Raw genomic sequence first — 24,669 nt, forward strand, 5'->3', positions numbered from 1 at the left:
AAGCTTTGTTTGATGTGGCACTTGGTGTAGTCTTCAGTGGTGGTGCATATTCCCTTTTAATTTCCACATACTGTCTCTTTACAGATCTTTAGGTTCCTGAAACTGGTGGCAACATGACCTGCTAAATTTTCTGCTTGGACCTCTTTGGTTCTCTCCCCTTTCAAGTGAGCAACACCACGACGACTGTCTAAAGCATGCCTTATTTAGCCTTTCCTGTAAGGGTGACCTAGTCAGGTTCATTTTAAACAATGCTTCAGTGTAGAAGGTGTAAACTATTTTGGGCTTGATGTGCTGTGAATGTTGCTTTTTCCCCCCTTTGTTAAAATATTTAAGTAGAAGTGAAAAGGTCCTCAGGATCGGATCGTGCATGCGCCATTTTTTACTTCACGCAGCTGTTAAATTGGCAAAGCTCTCAATCGCACTGCTGCCATCGAGTGAAAACATTTTTGTAAAGTACAGCAAAACCTACAGATATATACAGTATATAAATATATACATATATATATTTATATTTTTCAGGGTGGGAGAAATCCAAAATAAAATAAATGCTTGTTTCATTTTTTAGCTGCTGATATTCATTCCTTATTGTATGTTGTCAGATGAGGAAATTGTGCAGTTCTGGTACATAAAGATGAGTAATATAAACTGAAATCTGTAGTTCTAAGGGCTTAACCTGCGACTTTGGTAAGAAGCTGGAACGCTCCACTGAATGGATATATTGAATTGCAGTATATATGTATGATTGCTTTTTAAGTGATTCTTTTTTGTTAAACCATGTAAATTCTTAAATCCTTTTGCACTGATGTGTTGAATCTTATTGTACATTCAATTAAGGCAAACTTTTATAATTTACCTTTTGTTTTCAATGACCTTGAAATGTTCTCGCATGGTATTCTATGCAACTCGCTCTCCTCCGGGGTTGACACTGTATTTTTCACATTGCTTTAACGGTTGAGTGTAGATTTTCTCGCCCGGCAGGGTTCTCATGCGGTGTGTAACCATAGATGCATGTACTTGTGTTTTGTGTTGAAGTGCAATGATGTATAAAAAAGTGGATTCACCTGTTTTTAAAAATAAAACATTGACAAAAGGTGTTCGGAATAATACTCTTTATTCTTGTATCTAATCTTAGGAGGAAGCACTTTAAGTGCTTTCAGCTTCCTTTGTTGGAGTGTTAATTTCTCAACCCTGTCAGCTTTTTGAGTTCCTTTTCTACCTCTTCCACAAACGCGGGAAAATTCTGATCCATGAGGCACAAGCGTAGAAAAGGGCCTAACTCCTCCGCGTCCCACGCAGATTGTTCACAGACCGGGAGCCGCTCCCCTGACACCAGGAGAGACTGTGGGGATTTCAGAAGAGTAGTTTATTAGAGAGTATACCCAAAAGCAACAGCCTGAATAGAACACAGAAAAACTTTGCTTTAAGGAAGTATTAGGGAAACATATACCAAAAATTAGCGTTTACCAGCTTTATAGGGTTCCTTTATATGACGTTTCTAAATATACATAGGAAGTGATATCAACTTGTATCCCTGAGTATTTCAAATGTATTAATGAAATGATTTACAAAGTTAAGATCCTGTTTTAATGAAGAGTACCGTGCTGACATTTTGTGGACTGATAAAGTTGTCAATGAATGAAATGCATGAGCTTTGTTCATCTTTCCCAAACCTCATAGATGAATGGGTATGAGCAGTTCACCGTGTGGGAAGTGGGTTTTGAACATAATTAAAGTCACAAACTGACCATCCAAGGGACATAATTAACTCTGATGTCTCTTTCCAGTCTTACTCATGAAGTTGGACAGGGAGAGGAGCATGTAACTGTCACCACAGTCAAGAGACAAGACCTTTCCATACCACCCCCCAGCCCAGAAAATGTCTTCATACCACCTCCACTCTAGTTGTCAAACATTTAACCCCTGGCAAACCACTCATCTCTTCTCCATACCTTGTAGCTTTGCCTTTTCCAAAATGTCACAGATGAGGTCATACAGTGTCGAGCAAGTTTTTCACTTGATGGATTGCCATCTGTATGTCTTTGGTAATTTGCAGTGTTTTAAAACCAGGTGAGTAAGTTGCCACTATTTAGATCCGAGAGTACAAATTAAAGTCTACTGGACCTGGCAGTCTGGACGGTGCGGTGACACTGGAGCCCACAGCATCACGTGAGACTGTGGGCTCCAGCTCTGCAGTGTTCCCTCTGCGCTTGCTGCTTTGACTCCTAACACTCCTCCTAGGTGAGTGGTTTTATGCCCTTTCTGTGGATGGCGTGGTTTGGTGTATGTGTATACAACTGAGGTTTCCCTAGACACGATCTGTAATAGACATTTACTTTTCTAAATTCAAACCAGCTTCTCAGACTCTGCTTCAAGAGAAAATGTGAAAGTAACATGGAGCCCTGCTCTCCAGTGAGAGCCACTGTTAACAGGTTAGTGTATCTCCTTCCAACTTTTGTTTGTATTCACGACAAGAAAATCAACCATGGTGCTTTGTAGCCTTCTGAAGACTTCTGTACTGCTAATATTGTTCCATGGCAACAGACAGGGATATGTGTCACTTTTATCGGCTGCATTTTTATCCCACTTACGGTTCTGCCACACTTAAAACCACTTAGTGTCCTATTAGTCAACACTTATGTTGTTTCTGATCTTGTATCTGTGATCAATACTGTGAAGGGCATCCTTATATGCATGATTGTGTAGTTGAAATGGAATTACAGGTAACAAGACAGAACATGAAATTTGATCTATGTGGCTATATCGATTTCTAAAAGTTTTACCCACTTATCTTCATGGAATGACTTGTCTAGAAGTTTAGAGCAAACGAGTAACCTGAGCGGCCGGCCTGGTGCTCTCTCTTGTTTGTACCTGCTTCCATACTATGTAAATATGCAAATACTTACATATGTATAGTTACTATGTAAATAAATTGGGCTAAGAAATACCTTTTATATCAACTGACATTTCCTGAAGAAGGATATCACACCGTGCCCTGTTTCCATGTTTTTTTGTGTGTGGCTCTCCTGTCGTCAGCCACTCATTCAGTTACCCTCTAGCCACAATGCAAATAGGAGGCTATATACTGGGGCACTGTGTAGCCTGATCTGCCGCTAGACAGAGGCGTTTAGGTTTGTGTTTAGTTTTGATTTTGTCATGGCTGCTTGAGTTATTAAAAGGAATAGACATGAATTCTTAGTCTTCTTTCCTCTTAAGTTTTTTAGTTCTACGACTGTCCACGTTAGTTCTATGACTGAGTTAGTAGTGATAAGCCAGACGGAGAAAACACCAGTGTTTTCTGTTTCTACCATTGTTAGCACAGTTCAATAAATACATTTAAAAAGAAAGGCAGGGGCGCCTTGGTTTTGGCTCAGGTCATGATGTCAGGGTCCCGGGATCCAGCCTGACACTGGGCTCTGCGCTTAGCGTGGAGTCTGCTTGAGATTCATTCTCTCCCTCTCCCCGCCCCCACCTCATACGTGCTCTAAAGTAAATTAAAAAAAAATTATCCTTGCATACTGATGATTTCCATGCAGAACTGTATGAAAGGCAGAAGCTGTTAGCCTGACCGCGTGCTGTCCAGCACAGCAGGGAAACAGTGAGGAGACAGGTCTCCAGGAGCTTCCAGCAGAGGAGGCATCAAGTGACCCCGAATTTGAATGAACAGATTTTGTGGGATTCTTTGGTAACCGCTAACTGCAAGGGGAGGGAGGAATGTCTGAAAGCTAGTCTGTGCGAACCAGGCTGAATCCTCCTGGGTTTCCACACATCCTTAGCTGAGATCGCAGCATCGGAAGTTTGTCCCTACAGAAACCATCATTGATCTGATTCCAAATTCATATTGATATTTGTCTTAGACTAGTTCTCAAGTTTCATGTCCAAAATTAAGTGGAAGTACTTCCTTCTACTCTTTCTTTTGGGGAAGTGGTAATTAAATCCGTTATCTTCCACACTGAACCGCTAAGGCCAAAGGCATGGCCCGCCCTGCCTGCCCTTCCCTGGAGGCAGCTCTTCCATCGGCCCAAGCGCCTCAGTCATCGCCAGCTTCCACACTAGCATCTTCGCTTACTCTTCCACAAGGGGTGACCATGGGGAAGCAGATTCCTCAGGATCACTGTTTTCATGACCAAGGAAAACAACAGGAAAATAGGCTCTACCTGAGCTAAGTGACTCACTGAGGTCCTTCCTCCGGAAGCGCTCGTGCTGGCCGGTCCACATGGCTGCGGCTTCTCCGGCTTCTGGGGTGGCTGCAAGGACACGGCTGCAGTTAGGGGACGAGCTGAATGTAATCGCAAATGCCACCGGCCATCACAGGAGTGGCAGCACGTCTGCTTGTGTAAAAAGAAAGTGTCAGTAAAGGGTGTAAAGTCATCACCCGTGGAGTGTGCCTGGTTTAAGCTGGGCGAGGGAGTAGAGGACAGACAGTTTCAGTCTGAGGCTCCCCGCGCCGTGCCTGGTATGTGTTCCTCCATGTCTACTACTAGGCTGTTAGGACTTCCCACTGTCCAGCACCACTATGCGCTCCAGGCTTTGGAGGCCTGGCTCGAGCCCACAAGCTCGTCCCACAGGGCAGGCGACCTGCCCAGCTTCTGGTAATGATCTGTTCCTTTCTGAGAGTTATGACTCAAGTAATACATCATCATAGCAGAAGAGCAAACCGGGCAGGGGGAAGGGGGGCAGTGCGTGTGGGGAGGGGACACCATTTAATTTCAAGATAACCATATGCTTTTAATAAGACTTAAAATCTTTTTAGGTATTCTAAGAGAATGCGTTCTTCTGAGTAAAATAACAAGGTATCTTCATTCAACAATGTCTGTGCCTACTAGACACTGGGGTGAGAAAGGGAAAGGGCCACAGAGAACAGGGCAGAGGTCCAGCCCTCAAGAACCTACAGCCCAGTGAGAACCTAACAAGTGAAACAGTGATTATAATGCAACCCAAGCAGTGCTGGAATGGAAGCAGGTAAATGAATTCAGGCTCTTGGTGGGGGGTGAGCTAAAGGGAGGCTCTATGCTAGGTAGGAAGTAGGAGATGCTCCAGAATCCATGCATTTCACAAGAATCTACTATGTGAGGGGACTGTTTGGGTAGAACACAGGGGATGTGTTCCAGGCAAATAAAATCCACACAGAGTAGGAGGCGGCCCGAGGCCCGAACGGCTTGGAAGGCTGCTTCTACCTAAAAGCACGGTTTCCAACGCCCTGCTCCCTCCTTCCTAGTCACACACCTGCAAGTCCACCAAGGCTCGGACCACCTGTGGCTATCGCACACAGGCGTGCCCACCTGAGATGTGAGCTGGTGGTGCCTCTCTCAGCAGTATGTTCTGGACGCCAGAAGTCAGGGGTGCCAGATTTTGTCTCCTCCTATGCGGTAGCTGACCATCACTGGTCAGTAGGTATTCAGAAAAAAGTACATCTGGAAGCATCAAAGACGAAGGTAGGGTGACAGGAAGTAAGGAACAAAGAGAAAACTAGTCAAGAGTACTACAAATGGCAAAAAGGTTAAGGGACTCGAATCAGAAGTACATAGGTAAAGCCCCTTTCTCTGTTCAGTTTCCTCACGTGTGAAAATAAAAGTCAGACTCTCATGCCTGGCTCCAGTGTGTGACGCTTTCCTAGGATATGTACCAGCTCAGCTCACATCATGTTCCTCAGACAACTGGGACAGACATCAACCAAATGTGGTGCTGCATAAACACTGAACAGTAGCCAAGTGTGCGGGTAGCACCTGAGGCTAGTAGGGCGGCTCAGGTTTAGACTGTCCTCCACTCAAGTGTGTAGACTTAGAAGGTTCTGTGCACACAGTAACTTGCTGTTTGCTTCTTCCAGACTTGTATTGACAAAGGAGAGTTCACCGAGCAGCTACATGCTCTTTCCTGTGCCCCTCTCTTCGGGGTGGACTAGGTTGGCTTAGAAACTCTCAGGGTGAGAAACAGTTAAGCCACAGTTAGCAAAATTACAAGGATGAGGTAAAGTAAAAACAAAATTCTCTGGGAAATGGACTCAAGAGCTTGAAGTAGAAAGACATGGAATTATCTCTATCTGCAAAGAAGGTAACTATTTCAGACCCCCCCCATATATATATGTATATGTATGTGCATATATATACATATATGCACATACACATATACATACATATACATGTGTGTATGTAGTTCTTAGGAAGATGACACACCTGAATACAAGAGAGCAGCATGATGACTAGAACTTGGCCACAGCTTGCAACTCTTTAAGATGGATTCTGAGAAAGGGAACATGGTACCACATTTGCACAACAGCAGCTACGGGCAAACCTGGGAATGTTTTGCCATTAGGAAGACTAGAATGTTCTAGGCAGTGCTTCATGGTGTCTACACCGTGTCAAATTAACCCAGTGGTTTTATCTTGTCTTCTGCTCTGCAGCTTCAGACACTCCATTTTATTATGGCTCCTCTGGAGTTGTGATCCTGGCTAACTAACTAGCACCTGAACTTGTCCATCTGCAAGGGAACGATCTGGGGGGGTAACAGTACTGACAGTGATGGTCATGAGTGACATTGTCTAGATGTTTGCCAGGTGTTGTACTACATCTGTGTGTGTGTATATATATACATATACATCCATAAACATAGAACGTTTCCATCTTGCCGTGTTACAGATAGGGTTCAGGGACTCCCACGATCACACAGCCACTAATAGGGTCAGGATTCAAACCCAGATCCATTTTGATGCCGCAGCCTGTGGTCCTAGCACGTCACATATAACACCAAACTACAGTTTGGAAAAGTCCCTGAAGACAGAATCAAGAAAAGAGATGAAAAATTTCTAGCCACTTTGCGGATACTTCTACCTAGATATTTGGGACCAGCCTTCAAAATCGGAGAGGGAGAGCCTCCATCTGCTTCTGTAGTTCACAACCCTCAGCCTGTGTTTGCTACTCCATGCTATAGCCTCAGTTTATCTTCTATTCAGATAATTGTGTAGCCTGGTTAGGTTCTAGCCTGACGCATCTTTGTTGCCCTTTATAAGGCATTCCAGACGACCCAGATTCTAGGAGCCTATTTGCTTCCTGTCCCATCCCACGCACTGGGTACCATAATCTGAATCGCATAATGGATCAATGAAACCAACAAAAGAAGATATTCTATTTAGGGGGCAAAGGATTATGAGCAATAAAGTACTAAGTAATAAACCACTCCATCCCATTTGTAGGGAAGGGATTCTTAATACAGCGGGAGCTGATGTGGCAAAATCCCTGAAACGAGATCCAGGGTTTTTAAGAAATGGAGCTTTAGCATGAAGACATCTTCTCAAAGAAGGTCAGACAGAAACAGACGAAGGGAAAGAATTCTAATACAAAATCTTACTTGGCAAACTAAGCACATCCAGGAGGAAGTCAGCACTTGTTCAAAGAAAAAGACCTTATGAAAAATAATGTAAATTTATGTTCAGCTTACATAAATTCTGAACCAGAAACTTGGTGGCAAAACAGCAACAATGAACCGTCTCAGTCCAGTGGTTTGAGGGCTCTTACAGGACGAAGGGAAGAAAGTCAGGTTTGGAAAGTAATTTCTCAAAGTAGAAAATTAATAAAAACTCAGCTTGAAACTGGAATTTCTTCTCAAGAGCACAGGTAGATGCTTATGCTAACAACATTTGGGATCAGGCCAACGAAATGCTAGAAAATGTCCTTCCAGGAGAAATTCTGAAACAGTGATCCTCCGACTTATGATCCCAAGACCCCTTTACACACAGATAAATTATTGAGGCCCTCAGACAGCCTCTGTTTGGATTATATATTTCTGATCTCTTAAAAATGGAAACAATAATTTAAAATACTGAGTCATTTTTAAAAATGAACCCATTGTATGTTCTTAGAAGTGTTTTTATGAAAAAAAAAAAACCTATTTCCTAAAACAAAAATGTCATGAGTTCGCAAATCTTTGGAATGTCTTGCTTAATGGAAGACAGCTGGACTCTCGTATCTCCTTCTACATTCAATCTGCTGCTTTGGATGAGGTACATGAGGAAACTCTGGCTTCACACAGCTATTTGGTGGAAAAGGCAGAAGTATCTTAAAACAGCCTTTTCAGATAATGGTGGATATTCTTTGATAGAACATTAAAACTCAACAAAAGATAGGTTCTTTAAAAGTTAGTTGTTAACAGAGTCTGAAATCATAGCAATGAACTTGTTACACTTTCTGTTATTAAAACCACGGGACTATTTTGTACACTTTGACCAGATCTCTATCCATGCATGATTTTGTAGCATCGTGGATTGGTCACTTGGAAAATACTGGTTCACCGGACTATACAGATCTTCCAAAATGTTGAAACTTTCTGTCATATAATTATAGCTAAAAAAAGAAACACACCCATGTTCACAAGTAGCACTATCAGAGAAGTCGGCTGGGTCGGGAACTGTGACAGTCGAGCAGCAGATACAAGTTGTTCCAAGATTCCAGTCTTCGCTTGAGAAGCTTAATTTCATCACTGTCGATAAATACTATTAGTCATTTTCCGATAAGGACAGACTCACTTCATTTGAGAAAATGCCCACCGAATACCAGGTTCACCTGGGTGGTGAGCCTGGGCTGTGGCGGTCTGTCCGCCGTTTCCGGCGCTAACAGTGCTCCAGGGGCGCTCCGGAAGCGGGGCTGGTTCAGGGCGCAGTGGGGCGGCTCAGGTGCCTCCCCACCTCGCTTCCGAGTGCAAGGTGGGTGCGTGAGTTCTCGCCGCCAGTGACTGCGGAAGACTGTGCTGACTCCCTGCACGGTCTGATGTCACTGCCTTGATCTGTGCTAAGGTGACAGTAGCTTTGCTCAATTCTTTTGTCAGGTAACACAAATACAACAACGGAAAGGGCAAATGATGTCATATTATTATAAAAGCAAGGATGACTTTATGGACCCCGGCAAAGGGTCTCAGGGAAGAGTCCAGGGACCATACGTTGAGGACCACGGTCTACAGTGACACCCAGAACACAGCCGGGACTCCTGGCTGCTCTAATTTCTAGGATGCTAGGTAGCTACAGTGACGGTCACCCTTCAATTTAAGTGAGTCACTTAACATTAGGTACCTTTTAACTTACAAACCAGACAGACTCAACAAATTCCACTGTGATTTTGCCCCCACCCCTCAAAAGAATACCTTGTCAGGTTTCTCCCAGAGCCAACACACTTGCTTACTTACCCCCTGCTGCAAGGGGACATGCCGCACACAGTCCTTCCCTTGGCTTTCACCCGCCGTCAGTGGGCGGGGACTCGGCGGGAGCTCCTGGACCACTGGGTCGGGCGCCTGCACCGGCACGTACTGGGCCAGCTTCCGCACACAGCTGCAGCAGTGCTCCAGCGCCTGCTCCTTGGACCCTCCACTAAACTGCACCCGGAACATGCGGCTCTTGTTCTGTGGGACAAATCCAAAGTCAGCCTTAGTCACCCTCGTCATACACTTCCTTACTGTGCCGTCTTCTAGGGAGTGCTGCCCTTTGCTTGCAGGGGACAGGTGTGGACAAAGGATTAATTTCTCTAGATTGTTCTTGTGGGGAGAGAAAAGCCAGTAATTTCCTTTCTTCCCCCTTTGGGGAACCACTCCTACTAAATTCATCTCCTTCAGGGAACTGACATCAGCAGGAATGGAAACCCCATATCATACAGACCAGGAAAGTCACAACTGACTGCAGTAAAAGATCAGTGTTTTGTCTTACTTTGGAATAAAGATTTCATAGCTTCTAATTTCTCAGGTCGAAAATCAGTGCCGGCTCAACAAAATTTTTCTAAACCTAAGTATATAAAAGAGCAAACCAGGGAGATGGCACGTTCAGCCAGTGAAGCTGACCAACAAGACGGGGGACAGGAGACAGGCAGATGCGAAGAGGGAGTGAATCACAGCATCGTAGTCTGCAGGGCTCCAGGTCCAGAATGAAGCCAGACTGCACACAAATCCCGTGTTCCCTCTCATGGGCTGTATGAGTTCCATTCCTTGGCAGATCAGCTAATGTGGGAGAGATGCAGTTGATGTTGTAAAAGTCTGACAACTACATCAAACTCACTTGATTGTAAGTTTAAAAACAGAACTGCATTACAATTGTAACAACAAAAATAAACCCATTATTTCAGTAGAAGTAGCTTCCTGTTTTGCTAGTCTAGCATTCTGCCTGTTTAGAGGGGCTGACACGTACCAGACAGGGTATGTATGGTGTGCCTTTGTCCAGGTCCTTCTTTAAAGTTACCCAGACGCTAACTTAGCACAGTGACAGTACTTTCTATTTATTACATACATGAATGACTCTGCTAGTGGGAGAATGTTTCCAATCACAGCTAACAAAATCCTTTGAGTTCCCACAGGCAGAAGTCCCTTAGTTTGTCTGCTCCCAATTGGTACTATTTAAATTTTTTAGATAAAGCCATTAGGCAAAGCCACATGTTTACATTACAGAAAAGTCTGGGCATGTCTAAGTGATGAGGAGGCATCATGTTTAGAAGAATGGACACTGCTTCCACTTGAATGCCACTGTTGGGTTCTCTTCATTTTGTAATTCATTTAATCTTTTTCCTAAGTGTAAAATAACCCATTATCACTACCCTTACAACAAGGAAAAAATACGAAAAGGAATACTCTAATATATACTTATCTTAGAACATATACACGCACTTATCCATCGTGGGTTATGTATTACATGGATATGTTGGACTATACTACTGTATAGTAATCTAAGAATATAAATCTAGAAGTTTAGGGGCACCTGGGTGGCTCAGTGGGTTAAGCCTCTGCCTTCAGCTCAGGTCATGATCCCAGGGTCCTGGGATCGAGCCCCACATCGGGCTCTCTGCTCAGCAGGGAGCCTGCACCCACCCCCACCCCCGCCTGCCACTCTGCCTGCTTGTGATCTCTAATAAATAAAATCTAAAAAAAAAAAAAAAAATAGAAGTTCATTGTTCTTAATGACTGAAGAGTAGTCCTTTATTTAACTGTCCCCCTAATGACAAACATTTAAGTTACTTACAGCCTTTTGTCCTATTATAAAGCACAGAGCTGTGGTAGGCATTCTCCTACAAATTCGCCTGGTCAAAAGGTCTTGGTATTTTGGTACCATGCCTAACTGCTCCGGACAAGATACTATCAGTTTATGCCCACTGTGCCCTCCACACTGGAGATTCTTACTCTTTTAAACTTTTTTTACTCTACTAGGTTAACACAGACTTTTTATTGTAGAATTTCATTTCTTTGATTACAAATAAGGTCGAATACTTATACTTATTGGTCCCCTATATTTTTCTTTTCTGGATTGCGTATTCATTTCCTTAGCTATTTTTCTCTTGGATGAATAATCCCCAAATTGTCAAGAGAAACTAAAAGCTGATTTTCCCTGAGGAAGGAGAAAGAACTGATAAGAGACCTATACATTCCATTTTTGGTAATTCTAGGAGTCTTTTTTGTGAAATTGAGCTGCTTTCCTGTTTACAATTAATAAGCCATTTCCAGCTTACTCTAGTTTAAGCTCTATACGAAGACCTCTGTATTAGCTATTGCCATGCCGACTCTGTAATTATCGAATCTTTGACAAGCAATCACATTAAAAATTGTACCTCGGGGCTGGACAAAAGGCTGTGTACAGAAACAGACAATTATTGAGCGCATCAGCAGGACGACAATCTCATACCAATCATGTAGGGTTAGAGCTATCTGTATGTGAGTGTGCATAAGGAGGAGTCTGGACAGTTAGCGTTTCTTTAGAATGCAGTTCCAAGAATGATGGGGTAAGCTGTACGGGTGACAGCCTAACTGAAGCCTTGCTCCAAGTTTGCTTCTGTAAAATTCTCAGAGGGAATCTGAGCTTATCATCTGAAGCCAGAAATATCACCTCAGTGCATGCAGACTCAAGATAAAACTGAGGTGCATCAGGAAAAAATGTGACAATGAGCTACATCGCCATCCCATGTCCTCAATGCCATGGGGTGCCACAAAGGAAAAGCTGCCACCGGGTTAACAAAAAGGACTCCTGGGTTGAAAATCTTGATAAGATTTATTCTTATGCCATAATTAAAAGTGAGAAAGGGCTCCTTGTGGTGAAATGAAAAGTTTTCAAGTATATGTCAACAGCCATGAGCCGCCCTAAATATACAGTCTATCATCTAAGAAGATTAGCTCAAAATGACTATGTTTTAAGTGATGGTTTACATGTTGGGTTGTTCTCCCCTACTTCAGAACACTTAATTTCAAGTTATTACAATAAGCAGAAAACTCCCTTCACACAGACGCCTTGAGGAAACAAAAGTAAAGGCTGAGGGCTTGTCTCTGGACACTGATCATGTACTCACAAGAAAACCAGGCTCTACCTTCTGGGAGGCATCGTGCTCAGTAAATTCTGACTCACAGGTATGAAGAACATCTGCGTTTGGCGATTGTCATACAGGCTCTCTGGCTGATGTCACACGGTACCAGCACACATGTAAGACGTGGGTCTGGTTAGCGCCACGTGGGAGGAGAGCCAAGGAGACACAAGGCCTCATCAACCTGCTGGGTTTTCCTGCTGGTTTTAGATTCCTTGCCCAGACCTGTTTGTATAGTTTCCCATCACCACTGGGACCCCCAACCAAAGCAGTTTTCCCCACCACTGGTAGAGAATTCCTCTGCCATAGAAAAGGAAGGAGAGGGGAGTACAAAAAAAGGGACTGAATGAGTGAAGGGGCTTTGACACGTTCTTTGATTCTTTACTTTGCAATCAAGAGGCAATACTCCAAAATCATGAAAACAGGATTCAGTGAGTTCCTGGGGGTAAAGAGGAGAGTGGTTTGTTTACTCCTTTAAACCAAACTCCCTGCAGATAGGTAACTAAATGTTGACTGTTAGCCGATTAACCTGGAGCATTTTTATCAGAATTACTGAAAAAAAAAAAAAAGAAGCCCAATTTCCAAATAAGCAGAACTTAAACAATCTGCTTATTTCATCCAGAGAGAAAAGAAATATAATCTTTTATTTACCCACAGGATTTAAGCTATATTTAATTGCTGTTAAGAATGAAAACTTTATTTTCAAAACACTTCTTCCATTTTGTCAATTTAATGGTGTTTGTTACACAACACTTGGTTACTAAAAGTTATCCAAGGCAAGAAACACCAAAGATACCCTTTTCTAGGTAAGGCCAAAAAAAGAATCTGTTGGTTCAATATTATTATACCAAGCCAACAGATTACAAAAAGGGGGAAAAAAAAAAGACATGATCTTGAAAAGGTATCAAAAATATTTTGATAAATCAATTTAATATGTGATCCTGATAAAAGTATTAGTAAATAAAATTTAACTGAAAGACTATCTCCCTTACATGGTAAAGAATATCTGATCAACAGCTAGAAATGTTCTTAACGTCTAATCACAACTGTCCAGGTCAACAAGAGGTCAAGGATGATGGTATAACCATAGAATTTGTGTTCTGAAAAGTCTAGGTAATTCAGTAAGGTGAGAAAAGTAGTAAGTATAAACTATTGGGAAAAATAAAATTGTCACTGTAGATTATAAAAATCACTTTCCTAGAAATTAAAAAATTAACAAATCAGAGTTAATAAAAGTTTGGTCAGGAAGCCAAATTTCAACTAATTCAGAAAAAGTCTAATAATAAGCAGCTAGAAATATCTTTGGAATAAAGAATACCATTCACAGTAACAGTGGGCAAAAGGATCTTAACCTTAAATATTTCTAAAATCTACATCTATATGACTTATATACATATATATAAATTACATATATATATGTATATATATATGTAGGGAGGTGATTCACAGAAGAAATACAGATGGCTAACAAATACACAAAAAAGGTTCATTCTCATTAGTTCTTAAGAAATGCAAATTAAAGGAAAATGTTCCTTTCTGCCAATCAGACTGGAAGCTAGCTTTAAAATTTAAATTATATCCCCCTATTGGAAAGAATTTGGATAAATGAGCATTCTTAAATTCACTAGTGCTGTAGAAATGGGGTGACTTATAGAGAGGGCACATTGACAAAATAAATACACATACTTCCAGGACTCCTATCTCCAGAACCCTGTAAATAAATCCTTATGAAAATCAAAACATTTTTATAATAGTGAAAACTTGGGAATTAGCTGAATCATGTTGAATGTAAACAATAAAATGCTATGTAGCCCTGAAGAATCACATTTTCAAAGACTAAGAAGGTCGTGACTCAGGGTCGTGTTCCTGATGTCATGTTCCATGACAAGACAGCAGGAACAAAACACTCCGTGTAATACAAACCCAAAGGTATAAATTATCCGTGCGGTAGACACTGTTCACTGCCATGAGCAGATATATATAAGAGGCTAAGAAAGCTAAATGCTCATTTTGCTAATGTCAGCAAATTGAGATTGGCCACATTACACTGTTCTGGTCCATGAGACGTAAGAAGACCTATTCTTTTGTGGAAAGTGGAAAGAAGCCCTACAGGAAAGTTTTTGCTTTCCTTATGAAAGGGACAGAAGAAGCTGGTTTTCCTTGAATAGAAATTCGGTCAAGCTACAGCAGCCATTTTGTAAATGCGAGGGAGAGGCCAGGGGAATTGCAAAGATGTTGACCTTGGTACTGTGAAATTGCTGAGCCAATGCTAGCAACTGCCTGTTTCTGGATTTGTCATCTAGTCAAAAAAAATAAAATAAACCCTTAATTTTGGGGACCATTATGCCTGGATTTTCTGTCACATGCATTTGAATGCTATCCTAACTGAAAGAATATATCATGTAAGAACTTCAAAATGTTAGTAATAATTATTTTGGAATGGTCAAGTTGCTTGGTTTTTATGTTGTTCTTCATAGTTCAAATTTTTAACAGTAATATATATCAGGAAAAAACTTAAAAACTTGGTGTAACTTTTAAAAGACATATATAGTTGACTGTAGAGTAAGAGGTGAGGGGTACTGACCCCTGCGCAGTTGAAAGCCCAAGTAGGACTTATGACTTCCCCAAAACTTAGCTACTAGTAGCCTACTGTTGACAGGAAGCCTTATCGGTAACACGAACAGTCGATCAACCCACTTTGTATGTTGCATCTATTATATACTGTATTTTTTTTTAAGATTTTGTTTATTTATTTGACAGACAGATCACAAATAGGCAGAGAGGCAGGCAGAGAGAGGAGGAAGCAGGCTCCCTACCGAGCAGAGAGCCTGACTGGGTGCTCGATCCCAGGACCCTGGGATCATGACCTGAGCCGAAGGCAGAGGCTTTAACCCACTGAGCCACCCAGGCGCCCCTATATACTGTATTCTTAAAATGAAGTAAACTAGAGAAAAGAGAATGTTAAGAAAATCATTAGGAAGAGCAAATACATTTACAGTGTTGTACAGTATCGAAAAGAAAAAAAAAATTCTGTGTATCTGCAGACCTGCGAGTTCAAACTCGTGTTGTTCTGGTGTGACACGGGCCAGGGTCGGGAGTCAGAAGGCCAGTGGGTGGCCCGGCTCTCTGACAGCTACTTATAACCTGGACTAGTAGTGGAAGTTGAATTCCATTCCCTCGCACATAAAATGAAAACAGGAACTCCTGAAAATGTGCGATAGGGTTTCCGAGTATGTGCGCGGGCCCCTTTGGCAGTCTGGTGAAACTAGCGGACCACTTCTCAAAACATTTGCAATCACATAAAATACATTAGATTATAAAGGAAACCAATTATCCTGAAGTAGGCTACTATAATATTAAAACACTAATTTGTGAACTAACAGTATATATGCTCATTAACATAGGCAATAAAAAGATCTAACAGCGGGCCTAATTAGCACCATAATTCTGCGGCAGTGCTGAGCACGGCTGACACTGAAGCTCTCAGAAACAACCATGATGTGGTGAAATTAGCTGATTTCTATTGATGCAAAGATCTAATACGACTGTGTCTGACGCCTACATTCATAATTGAAGGAAATGATAAATTCCAATTAGAGGTCAGTGAAAATCCATGGTCTCCTGAATTCTTGAGGGACCCTTTGGAGGGTCTGTGGATCCCAGGCTAAGCCCTTTCCCTTAGATGCTCTGTTAGGTGCTCTTCCAACTCTCAGTCTATGAGCCCATGAAAAATTAGGATCTTTCACCTAAATTCCAATATTACCTACTTGGTGAATGTTAACAGATTGGTTTTTTATAGTTATTTCTGAAAGAAAATAATCCAGGTGATTAGTCTGTATGTGTCTTTGATGAGAATCATTCTTGATGTTTAATGCAGTCAGAAAGCAAATAAAAGGGATATTTTTTACTATTAAAGAGGGAAAATGAAAAGACATTCTCAGTAAATAAATAAAATCTTAAAAAAAGACATTCTCAGTAAATAAATAAAATCTTAAAAAAGACATTCTCAGTAAATAAATAAAATCTTAAAAAAAAAAGACATTCTCAGTAAATAAATAAAATCTTAAAAAAAAAAAAGACATTCTCAGTAAAGCATTCGAAAATAGTGAGACAAACAATGACATGTCCCGCGTCCCCCCAGCATGTGCCTGGGGAATGGGGCACGGCTGGGCCGCCACTGTGTCAGATGGGCGCTGACAGATCAGCCAAAGCCCTGGGTCCTCAGCAACATTCTCTCACTGGCGGGCTGCTGCCTTTCTGCAGCCCGGGGTTCACATTCTGCTCAGAGGGCAAGTCCTTCAACATACGTGATCTTCCCGGTTCCATTTCACCTGCAAAGAGAAGCTCCCACACTCACCCCCCTGTGCACATTTAGATGAGAAGGGTATGATCGTTCGCTTAAAACAGTTGGCCACGGGGCCTCTTGCCTTTATTGTTGTTCCAAATAACAGACAATCCATGCGTCTCACGATCTTCAACCAGTTCTTGCTACCAATGAGTGAAAACCCTTCCTGAAACAAAACAATTAAGCACAATTAGCTATAGAAGCAAAAAGGGACAGGAAGAACAGCTCTGGAGCAGCAGCCTCCTATTAGAAAATTGTACATTCATTCCGAAAGTAAGCACAATATAGAAACGGCTCAATTTCACCTGCTCCCAAGGATGACCCTTCCAGTAAGTCTCTGAGCCCAGTGCTCTGCCTGCCTGACCCACAGTGAGAGTCTCAGCTTTCACTGCTTCACCTTTTCATATTGAAAATCAATGAAATACTAAAGCAAATGTCCACAGTCATAGCTGTTGTAAAATACATCTCTGGACTTGCCAAAATACAAGCTTATGTTCCTGAAAGCTAAGGGTTTCCAATATACTATTAGCTTGTCTGACAGATCTCAAACTACACAGCGAGAGTGAGTTCTCTTCGTGAGAATCTTATTTTCAGATTCCTATGAATGGAAAAATTGAAGCAACTTGTTTTTGGATGCTGAATGTCTCGTTCTTCAGTCTGAAAAAAAAAAGGGGGGGAGAGAGGGCAGTAGAGGGCACACTAGCCTCAAAAGAGAGACAGCAGTTAGAGCCTAACGGTAGAAAGATGAACTGTGTGCAGCTTATTAATAATCAAGTAAACAGAATTGGCTGTTTAACCACTGTGTGCACTCATAAGCTCCAATTATGTTGTCAGTGGATTTCCCGGTTTAGGAAGCCCGTGAAGTGAGAATGCGTTCCGCACTCAGTAAAACTGATCCTGGGAACCAAACCAAACTAAAGAGATGGTAAGGCTGTATGTACGTGAATCCGGCCTGCCCCCTGCCCACCTCCCTTGTCTCCCTTATACTGTTCATGCACCGCAGCCAGGGAAGGCTGCTGAAGGGATCTGAGGAGAAATTGGAAAAAAACGCCAATAATTAGAAAACAGAAGAAAATGTCGTCCCTTACAAATACAAACCCTCCTGCCCTCTCTTTTCCTAAGTCTGTATACAGAGAAACCACAACTTCCAGAGAAATTTAGAGCCTGGGAAAACTGGATGTTAATTCCTCCGCATTTTCATTTAAAAAAGAAAAAGTCACTTCTAATATGTTGATTGTAAGAGTTTCGTCATTAATACTGTTTTTTTTTTTTAATGAAAAAAGAAGTTAGGCAAACCATCTGTGATTTCTTCTTAAAACTCTCAGAATTGGCAAAAAAGAAATGCATTCACTATTAGATCTCCCAAACATGTGTGTAGCATAAAATGTCAGTATGCAAGGACCCTGGCACTTCACACACATTACTGGCAGAAGCACAAGTGGTACAACTCTTTTTTTATTTTTTTACTTTTCAAACTATATATTTATTGTTTTATTTTTACCTTTAACCTTAAGGCAAAGACTGATGGGATATTTCAGTTTTCATATAATGCCAGGTAAGGTTTTTCCCATTTTTTTAATTTCAAAATACATTTAAGTTATTTAGAAATAATTTTCAAAATGACGGAATGTGCTGGAAAGAAGAAAATAAGGATTATAGCATGGAAAGCACGGCCACCAAGACATGGAAGTCCCCAAGAAGATGACCAGATAAGAGCAACTGATTTTCATATACATCAAAAGATACAAAGTCCTGATGTTGATGTTTAAGCCATTTTGGTGGTAAACCTGTCTTCACAACAAAGCTATTTAAAAGGGTACAACTTTTTTTTTAAGTAGGCTCCCTGCTGGGCATGAACTCACACCCAATGCAGGGCTTGAACCCACAATCCTGAGATCAAGACCTGAGTAGAGTCAGATGCTTAACCAATTGAGCCACCCAGGTGTCCCCAAACTGGTGCAATTCCTATGGAGGGTAATTTGTCAGGATCAACATTACAAATTTAATACTCTTTAACCCAGCAACTCTCATCCTGGGAATTCATTTCACAGATCCACCTGTGAAATGCGTGTGTGAAGTGATGCAAGGACAAGGCTATGGATTTCTGCATTTTTAACAGTAAAAGACTAGAAACAAGTCAAGTATACATCAACAGTGGACTGGTTAAATAAAATATGGTGCTCTTTACAGCAGTATCCAACTGTAAGAAATAAATTTCTATATCAGTGCTGTTTAGTAGAAATGTAATTTGAGCCACGTGTAATTTTTAATTAATAGCCACATTTTAAAAATAAAAGTTGGTAAAATTTAAATATTTTGTTTAACTTCTATGTCAGAAACGTTATTTCTACATGTAACTGTTATTTCAAATTTAACACTGTAAAACATTAAGGTAGTATCAAAACAGAGAATATAAACTAAGTCTGTGACCCCCATGGTATTGTACGCATATACCGCATCTCAATTTGGAAACTATTTTTGATGGTTAAAGTGGAATGTCATTCCACCAAAATAACATTTAATGGGAACGTAAGTTACACTGCTGCCATTTTAAAATCTAACTTTAAACTGAATTTGAACTTCTGGCTTTCATCCCCCAGCCACATTTCGAGCGCCCAGTAGCCCTGCATGGCCAGCCTGCAACCTTCTCAGGGCAGTTCTGTACTGATCTCCATAGTGTACTGTTTGGGAAAAAGCAAGAGACACAGCAATGCCCATAATATGCCACCTTCTGTATAAGAAAGGGAGGACACATGCAATGTATATTCTTATTATTTGCTTGCATTTACATTAAAAAGAAACTGGAAGGATTAGTACACATGAGACTAATAAAAATAGCTATCTGTAGGGAGTGGGAGGAACAGTGCAAATGGGGGCAGGGGTTAGAGGAAGATTTTTTATTTTGTCTTTATGTTGCTTTGAGTTCTGAACCACATAAGCCTGTCCCGCATATATATGGGAATCTCTGTGAAAACGAGATACCCATTCCACCATGGCAAAAACTCAAGGAAGAGGTGGAAGTGGGACCTAAAGAGATGGTAAGTCCATCGGAACTCTGTACTATCTTTACAACCTTTCCGCAAATCAAAAACTATTCTAGAATAAACAGCTGATTAAAAAAGAAAAGAAATGAATGGCTCTTGGCCCTGGTCGGATCTCACGTCTTCCTGTCTCTGGTCCAGTTAGAGCTCTCTAGGACATCTCCACTGGACAGCTCCACAGATCCCTCCGTGTAAGCATGCCAGGCTGCATCCGGACAGCTGTCCTCCACAAACACTGTCACTCCTACGTGGTGCTGCCTTGGTGAATGGTGTCACACATACCCCCCTGACACCCAGACTATCACCAGGCATCATGCTCACCTCCTTCTTTCCTCACTCCTCCCTCAACACCATGAAATCTTCAAGTCTCAGAGATACCATCCCCAAAGAGCTTCTCCACCTGACCATTCTCCCCATGTTCACGGCCATTGCTCCATCAGACCCCTGCCAGTTGTCCCCAGAATCCCTGCACTATCCTTAGAACTAGTGCCCCTTCCTCCAGGCCTACTTTCTCCATCCATCTGTGCTACCACCAGAGCAGCCTTTATAAAACAAAAATCTGATGAAATCACTCCCTTTTGATGCCACCATCTCATCTCTCCCTCACCCCTTGCAAGAAACACCTGCAGGATAGAGTTCAAATTCCTTGATGCATATAAATATCTAACATTTGGCTTCTCTGCCTTTTATGCCTGATTATTTCCTTCGACGCTCATATAAACGCTGTATTAGAGCCATGTGAAACTCCCCGCAGCTCTGCAAATGTGCCATGCTCCTCACACCTGCATTTTGTTGTGCAGCCCATTCCTGAAATGGCTTCCTTTTTCACTGATTTTTGAAAACCCAGGTTTATCCCAAACATCCCCCACAAGACAAAGTTGGCTGACCTCTCAGAATCTATGCTCTCACAGGACCTTGTACTTACCTCCTAACTGACTACATTTCACAGAGTGAGGAAGACCCCTGGGCAGGCAAGGCAGGTTCTCGAATGTGTCTTATTACTCCCCCAGCAACTAGCACAATGTTTAGCAAATGATACTGGCTCTGCCCCAGCAGCCATTCCATTTAGGACTCTGTGCAGTGGCCACCTGGAGACAGGTGTGGTCTCCTTCTTGGCAATACTTTTTTTTTTTTTTTTTAAGATTTTATTTATTTATTTGACAGAAAGCAAGAGAGCACAAGCAGGGGGAGCAGCAGAGGGAGAAGTAGGCTCCCTGCTGAGCAGGGAGCCCAGTGAAGGAGCTCGAGGCAGGCTCCACCCCAGGCCCCTGTGATCACGACCCCGGCAGATGCTTCACCAACTGAACCCCCCAGGCACACCTGACAGCATCTTATTTGAGACATGTTAGGGCTCTGTTCATCAATTTGTCCAAACCATTTTGCCTTCGAACTCTGTATATCTTTTCTGTCTGCCTAATTAACCTCTAATCACTGTTCATTTCATCCCTAATCTCACTTAGGTCAGCCTCTTAGACCTCCCCACCGGCATCCTTCACAGTCGTGCATCCGCAGGGCTTGTTTGCTTTACGTCCGTTTTCCCCTTGACTGGAAGCCCCATGCAGGCAGGGGCTCTGATCGTTTTGCTCACTACTGAACATATACCACCTATTACAGCATTTGACCCTAGCAGCTGCTTCAGTAAGTTGTCCGTGAATGCAAGAATGAAGCTCTTTATTAAAATTAACAGTATTTCAAGGCAGTACTTCTTGGGAACAATGAGGCCCATGCATTTATTACCTGTCCAATGATACAGAACATCTTACTTTTATTTGACTTATTCCAATCTTGTTGAAGATTCAAAAAGAGCTTTTTCATCCTAATACTTTGGGATTTAGTAAAGAAGTCTCTGTACCTAACCACTTGCCATTAATATATTCCGAGATTTTAATAATTCATCACCCGGTCTCTGAAAATCCACCTCTTTGAATCTCCTCTAAGGCTTATCCATCTGGCAAATTCAGTTTAGCTCAGCTGATGGCTCCTCTCATCAGCCTCTCCTGACTTTCTCAGAGAGACAAGCAGCCCTGTTCTGTGTACCTACATCAACTGTACCAGCCGTTACTGAAGACTCACTCACCATCCCTGGGCTCCTACTACGGATGAGCACTGTGCTACGGGTTAAAAAAAAGACACAGAAGCCACACAAGGGCAGGAAGAATTCATCAGAGTCACCCAAGGGCTCTCCCCCTCATGCTCAGGACACTTCCCTCACCCGTTCAAAGTCCTGCTGCTGCTGAGAGTCTGCCATTATCTCTTCAAAGTGATGGGATGGAAAATGGCTGGGAATTAACAGTACAAGGTAGGAAGAGAAAGAGAGTGGAATACTCTGGAAAATACCAAATTTACCATCAACTAAAAGGATAGGAGCCAAAAAGTTATGTCTGAGAGAGAGGCATGTGGAAGCTAAGGGGAGTGAGACTTTCAAGTAGTGAACAGTTGAGGGTCTTAGGTGATGGACAGGGATGGAGTGAAAATAAGACCTATAAGATGCCCAGAATTCAGCAGGTGGGAGGTGCTACACGCTACCACGTCTGTGTACACGTCTGTCATTCTAACTCACTCGCCTCCTAGATCCCACTTCACTGCAAACTCCATGAGAGCAAGAACTGTGGTGTATCCATCTTTGTATTTTGCAGGTCTGTTGAATAAGAAAAGGAGTGCCACGGCAACTTCTTTCATGACACGTCTCTAAAGACAAGCGCAACAACAGCAAAAAGGAACTTCTGGGACTTCATCAAGATAAAATGCTTTTGCACAGCAAAGGAAATAGTCAACAAAACCAAGAGGCAATCTACAGAATGGGACAAGATATATATCCAAGATCTATAAAGAACTTATCCAACTCAACACTCAAAAAACAAATAATCCAGTCAAGAAATGGGCAGATGACATGAACAGACACTTCTCTAAAGAAGACATATGAATGGCTAAAAGACACATGAAAAAATGTTCAACATCACTAGCCATTAGGGAAAATCAAATCAAGACCACACTGATATACCACTTTACACCGGTAAGAATGGCCAAAATTAACAAGACAGGAGACAATAAGTATTTGCAATGATGGGGAGAAAGGGGACCCCTCTTACACTGTTGGTGAGAACGCAAGCTGGTACAGCCACTCTGGAAAACAGTATGGAGGTTCCTCAAGACATTAAAAACAGAGCTACCCTAGACCCAGCACTATTAAGTATTCACCACAAAGATATAGACATGAAAAGAAGGGGCAAAGGCACCCCAATGTTCATAGCAGCAATGTCTATAACAGCCAAACTGTGGAAGGAGCCAGGATGCCCTTCAACAGATGAATGGATAAAGATGTGGTTTATATATACACGGAATATTACTCAGCCATCAGAAAGGATGAATATCCACCATTTGCACTGACATGGATAGAACTGGAGGCAATTATGCTAAGTGAAGTAAGTCAAGCAGAGAAAGATATCATATGGTTTCACTCATATGTGGAACATAAGGAGTAGTGCAGAGGACCACAGGGGAAGGGAGGGAAAGCTGCATGGGAAGAAATCAGAGAGGGAGAAAAATCACGAGACACTCTGGACTCTGGGAAACAAACTGAGGGTTACAGAAGGGAGGGGGATAAGGGAAGGGGGTAACCGGGTGATGGGTATTTAGGAGGGCACATGTTGTGATAAGTGCTGGATGTTATAAGCAACTAATGAATCGCTGAACACTACATCAAAACTAATGATGTACTATATGCTGGTTAACTGAAATAGAGTTAGAAATAGAAATAGAAATAGAGTGTCAATTTCTGACCACCCCCACCCCCCGCCATGTCCTCTGATCACCCTGTGGCCCATCCCCTCCTGCTGTCCAGCTCCAGTCTCCCTGAGGTGCAGTGGCACAAATGCCATACACACAAACACACAGCCACAAGCTTTGGTTTTCAAGTATTATAAATTACAAAGTTCATTTCTAGATTTTAGTTATCCACATTCTCCATGTCCTTTGTTATTATAAATAATTAACAATTACCAGAAAGAAAGCCATCAAAAGAAGGGGGAAAAGAACCTAAATAAATGGATGCAGAGATTAGAGGTAGACAATTTGGTATCTAAGAGTGGTGGGGAAAAAATGTCTTGTGCCCTTCTCCAAACCAAGCCATTTCCCTTGCTGTTGATTTGATCACTGAACTAGTTTCTTTAGTGCTTCAGACACCTCTCAAGTGTGAGCAGGCAAGCTAGGAGGCCATCACAGGGGTTGTTGGCATTTAGCTAGGCAAATTAGCTTTCAAACCATGCCAGATATGATCATAAGTAAAGAAAACACAGCATTTTGCTTTTATGGAAATAACAATTAAAAAATGCTCACACCTGCTGCAAACACCCTGATTCAGAGGAAAACAGCAGAGGAGAATATGGTTACAAAAATAACTCACTGACTTACCATTAGACAACCTACCCAGTCCCCTAAGCCCAGACCATTCAAAGGGCTTCTTGATGAATGTGAGGTATTCAGGTGCCAGTAATTTATTTAAAAACTAGATCCTGTCTTAAGTTTCAGCGTTGTGTGTGTGTGTTTTTAAAGATCTTATTTATTTGACAGGGAGAGAGATCACAAGTAGGCAGAGAGTCAGGCAGAGAGGGGGAAGCAGGCTCCCTGCTGAGCAGAGAGCCCGATGCGGCGCTTGATCCCAGGACCCTGAGATCATGACCTGAGCTGAAGGCAGAGGCTTTAACCACTGAGCCACCCAGGCGCCCCAGTGTTGTGTTTTTGACTCACTTTCCCTGGAGCTCAGGGTTCAAGAGGTTCAAATTACACTGAAAACAAGAAAAAAATATCCATGATAAAAGGGTTGCTACAGAGTATGAAGATAACAGTGTGCACAGAAAAGAAAGTAAGCAAAAGAACTGGGATTTTTAAAAATTAACTTTCTAATAATCATAATCAATTGTTATTTATTAAGCTAAAAAAAGGGAACAAAAAGATAAAAAACATAGCTGGTTTGAGG

General features: G+C 42.0%; 2 protein-coding genes across 3 annotated transcripts in view; one reads left to right on the forward strand and one right to left on the reverse strand.

Moving 5' to 3' along the window:
* The window catches only part of LOC111153205 (neuroplastin), a 35,091-nt gene extending 33,997 nt beyond the window's left edge, over positions 1 to 1,094 (forward strand). The window contains exon 8 of the mRNA XM_022512085.1: positions 85 to 1,094. The gene's annotated coding sequence lies outside the window, so the exon portion shown is untranslated. The remainder of the gene's footprint in view (positions 1 to 84) is intronic.
* Positions 1,095 to 1,174: 80 nt separating this feature from the next.
* Positions 1,175 to 24,669, reverse strand: part of LOC111153374 (REC114 meiotic recombination protein) — a 130,793-nt gene continuing 107,298 nt past the window's right edge. Inside the window, exons 3-6 of one of the 2 annotated variants that reach the window (XM_022512370.1) lie at positions 16,736 to 16,819; positions 9,169 to 9,381; positions 4,155 to 4,244; positions 1,175 to 1,339 (exon numbers count right to left, since the gene is read on the reverse strand). In XM_022512370.1, coding sequence (XP_022368078.1) covers positions 1,175 to 1,339; positions 4,155 to 4,244; positions 9,169 to 9,381; positions 16,736 to 16,819 — 552 coding nt within the window. The remainder of the gene's footprint in view (positions 1,340 to 4,154; positions 4,245 to 9,168; positions 9,382 to 16,735; positions 16,820 to 24,669) is intronic. The other variant, XM_022512371.1, reaches the window with a different exon arrangement.

The sequence above is a fragment of the Enhydra lutris genome, unplaced genomic scaffold (assembly GCF_002288905.1).
Source record: "Enhydra lutris kenyoni isolate GAN:26980312 unplaced genomic scaffold, ASM228890v2 scaffoldscaffold31, whole genome shotgun sequence".
NCBI classification, from domain to species: domain Eukaryota; kingdom Metazoa; phylum Chordata; class Mammalia; order Carnivora; family Mustelidae; genus Enhydra; species Enhydra lutris.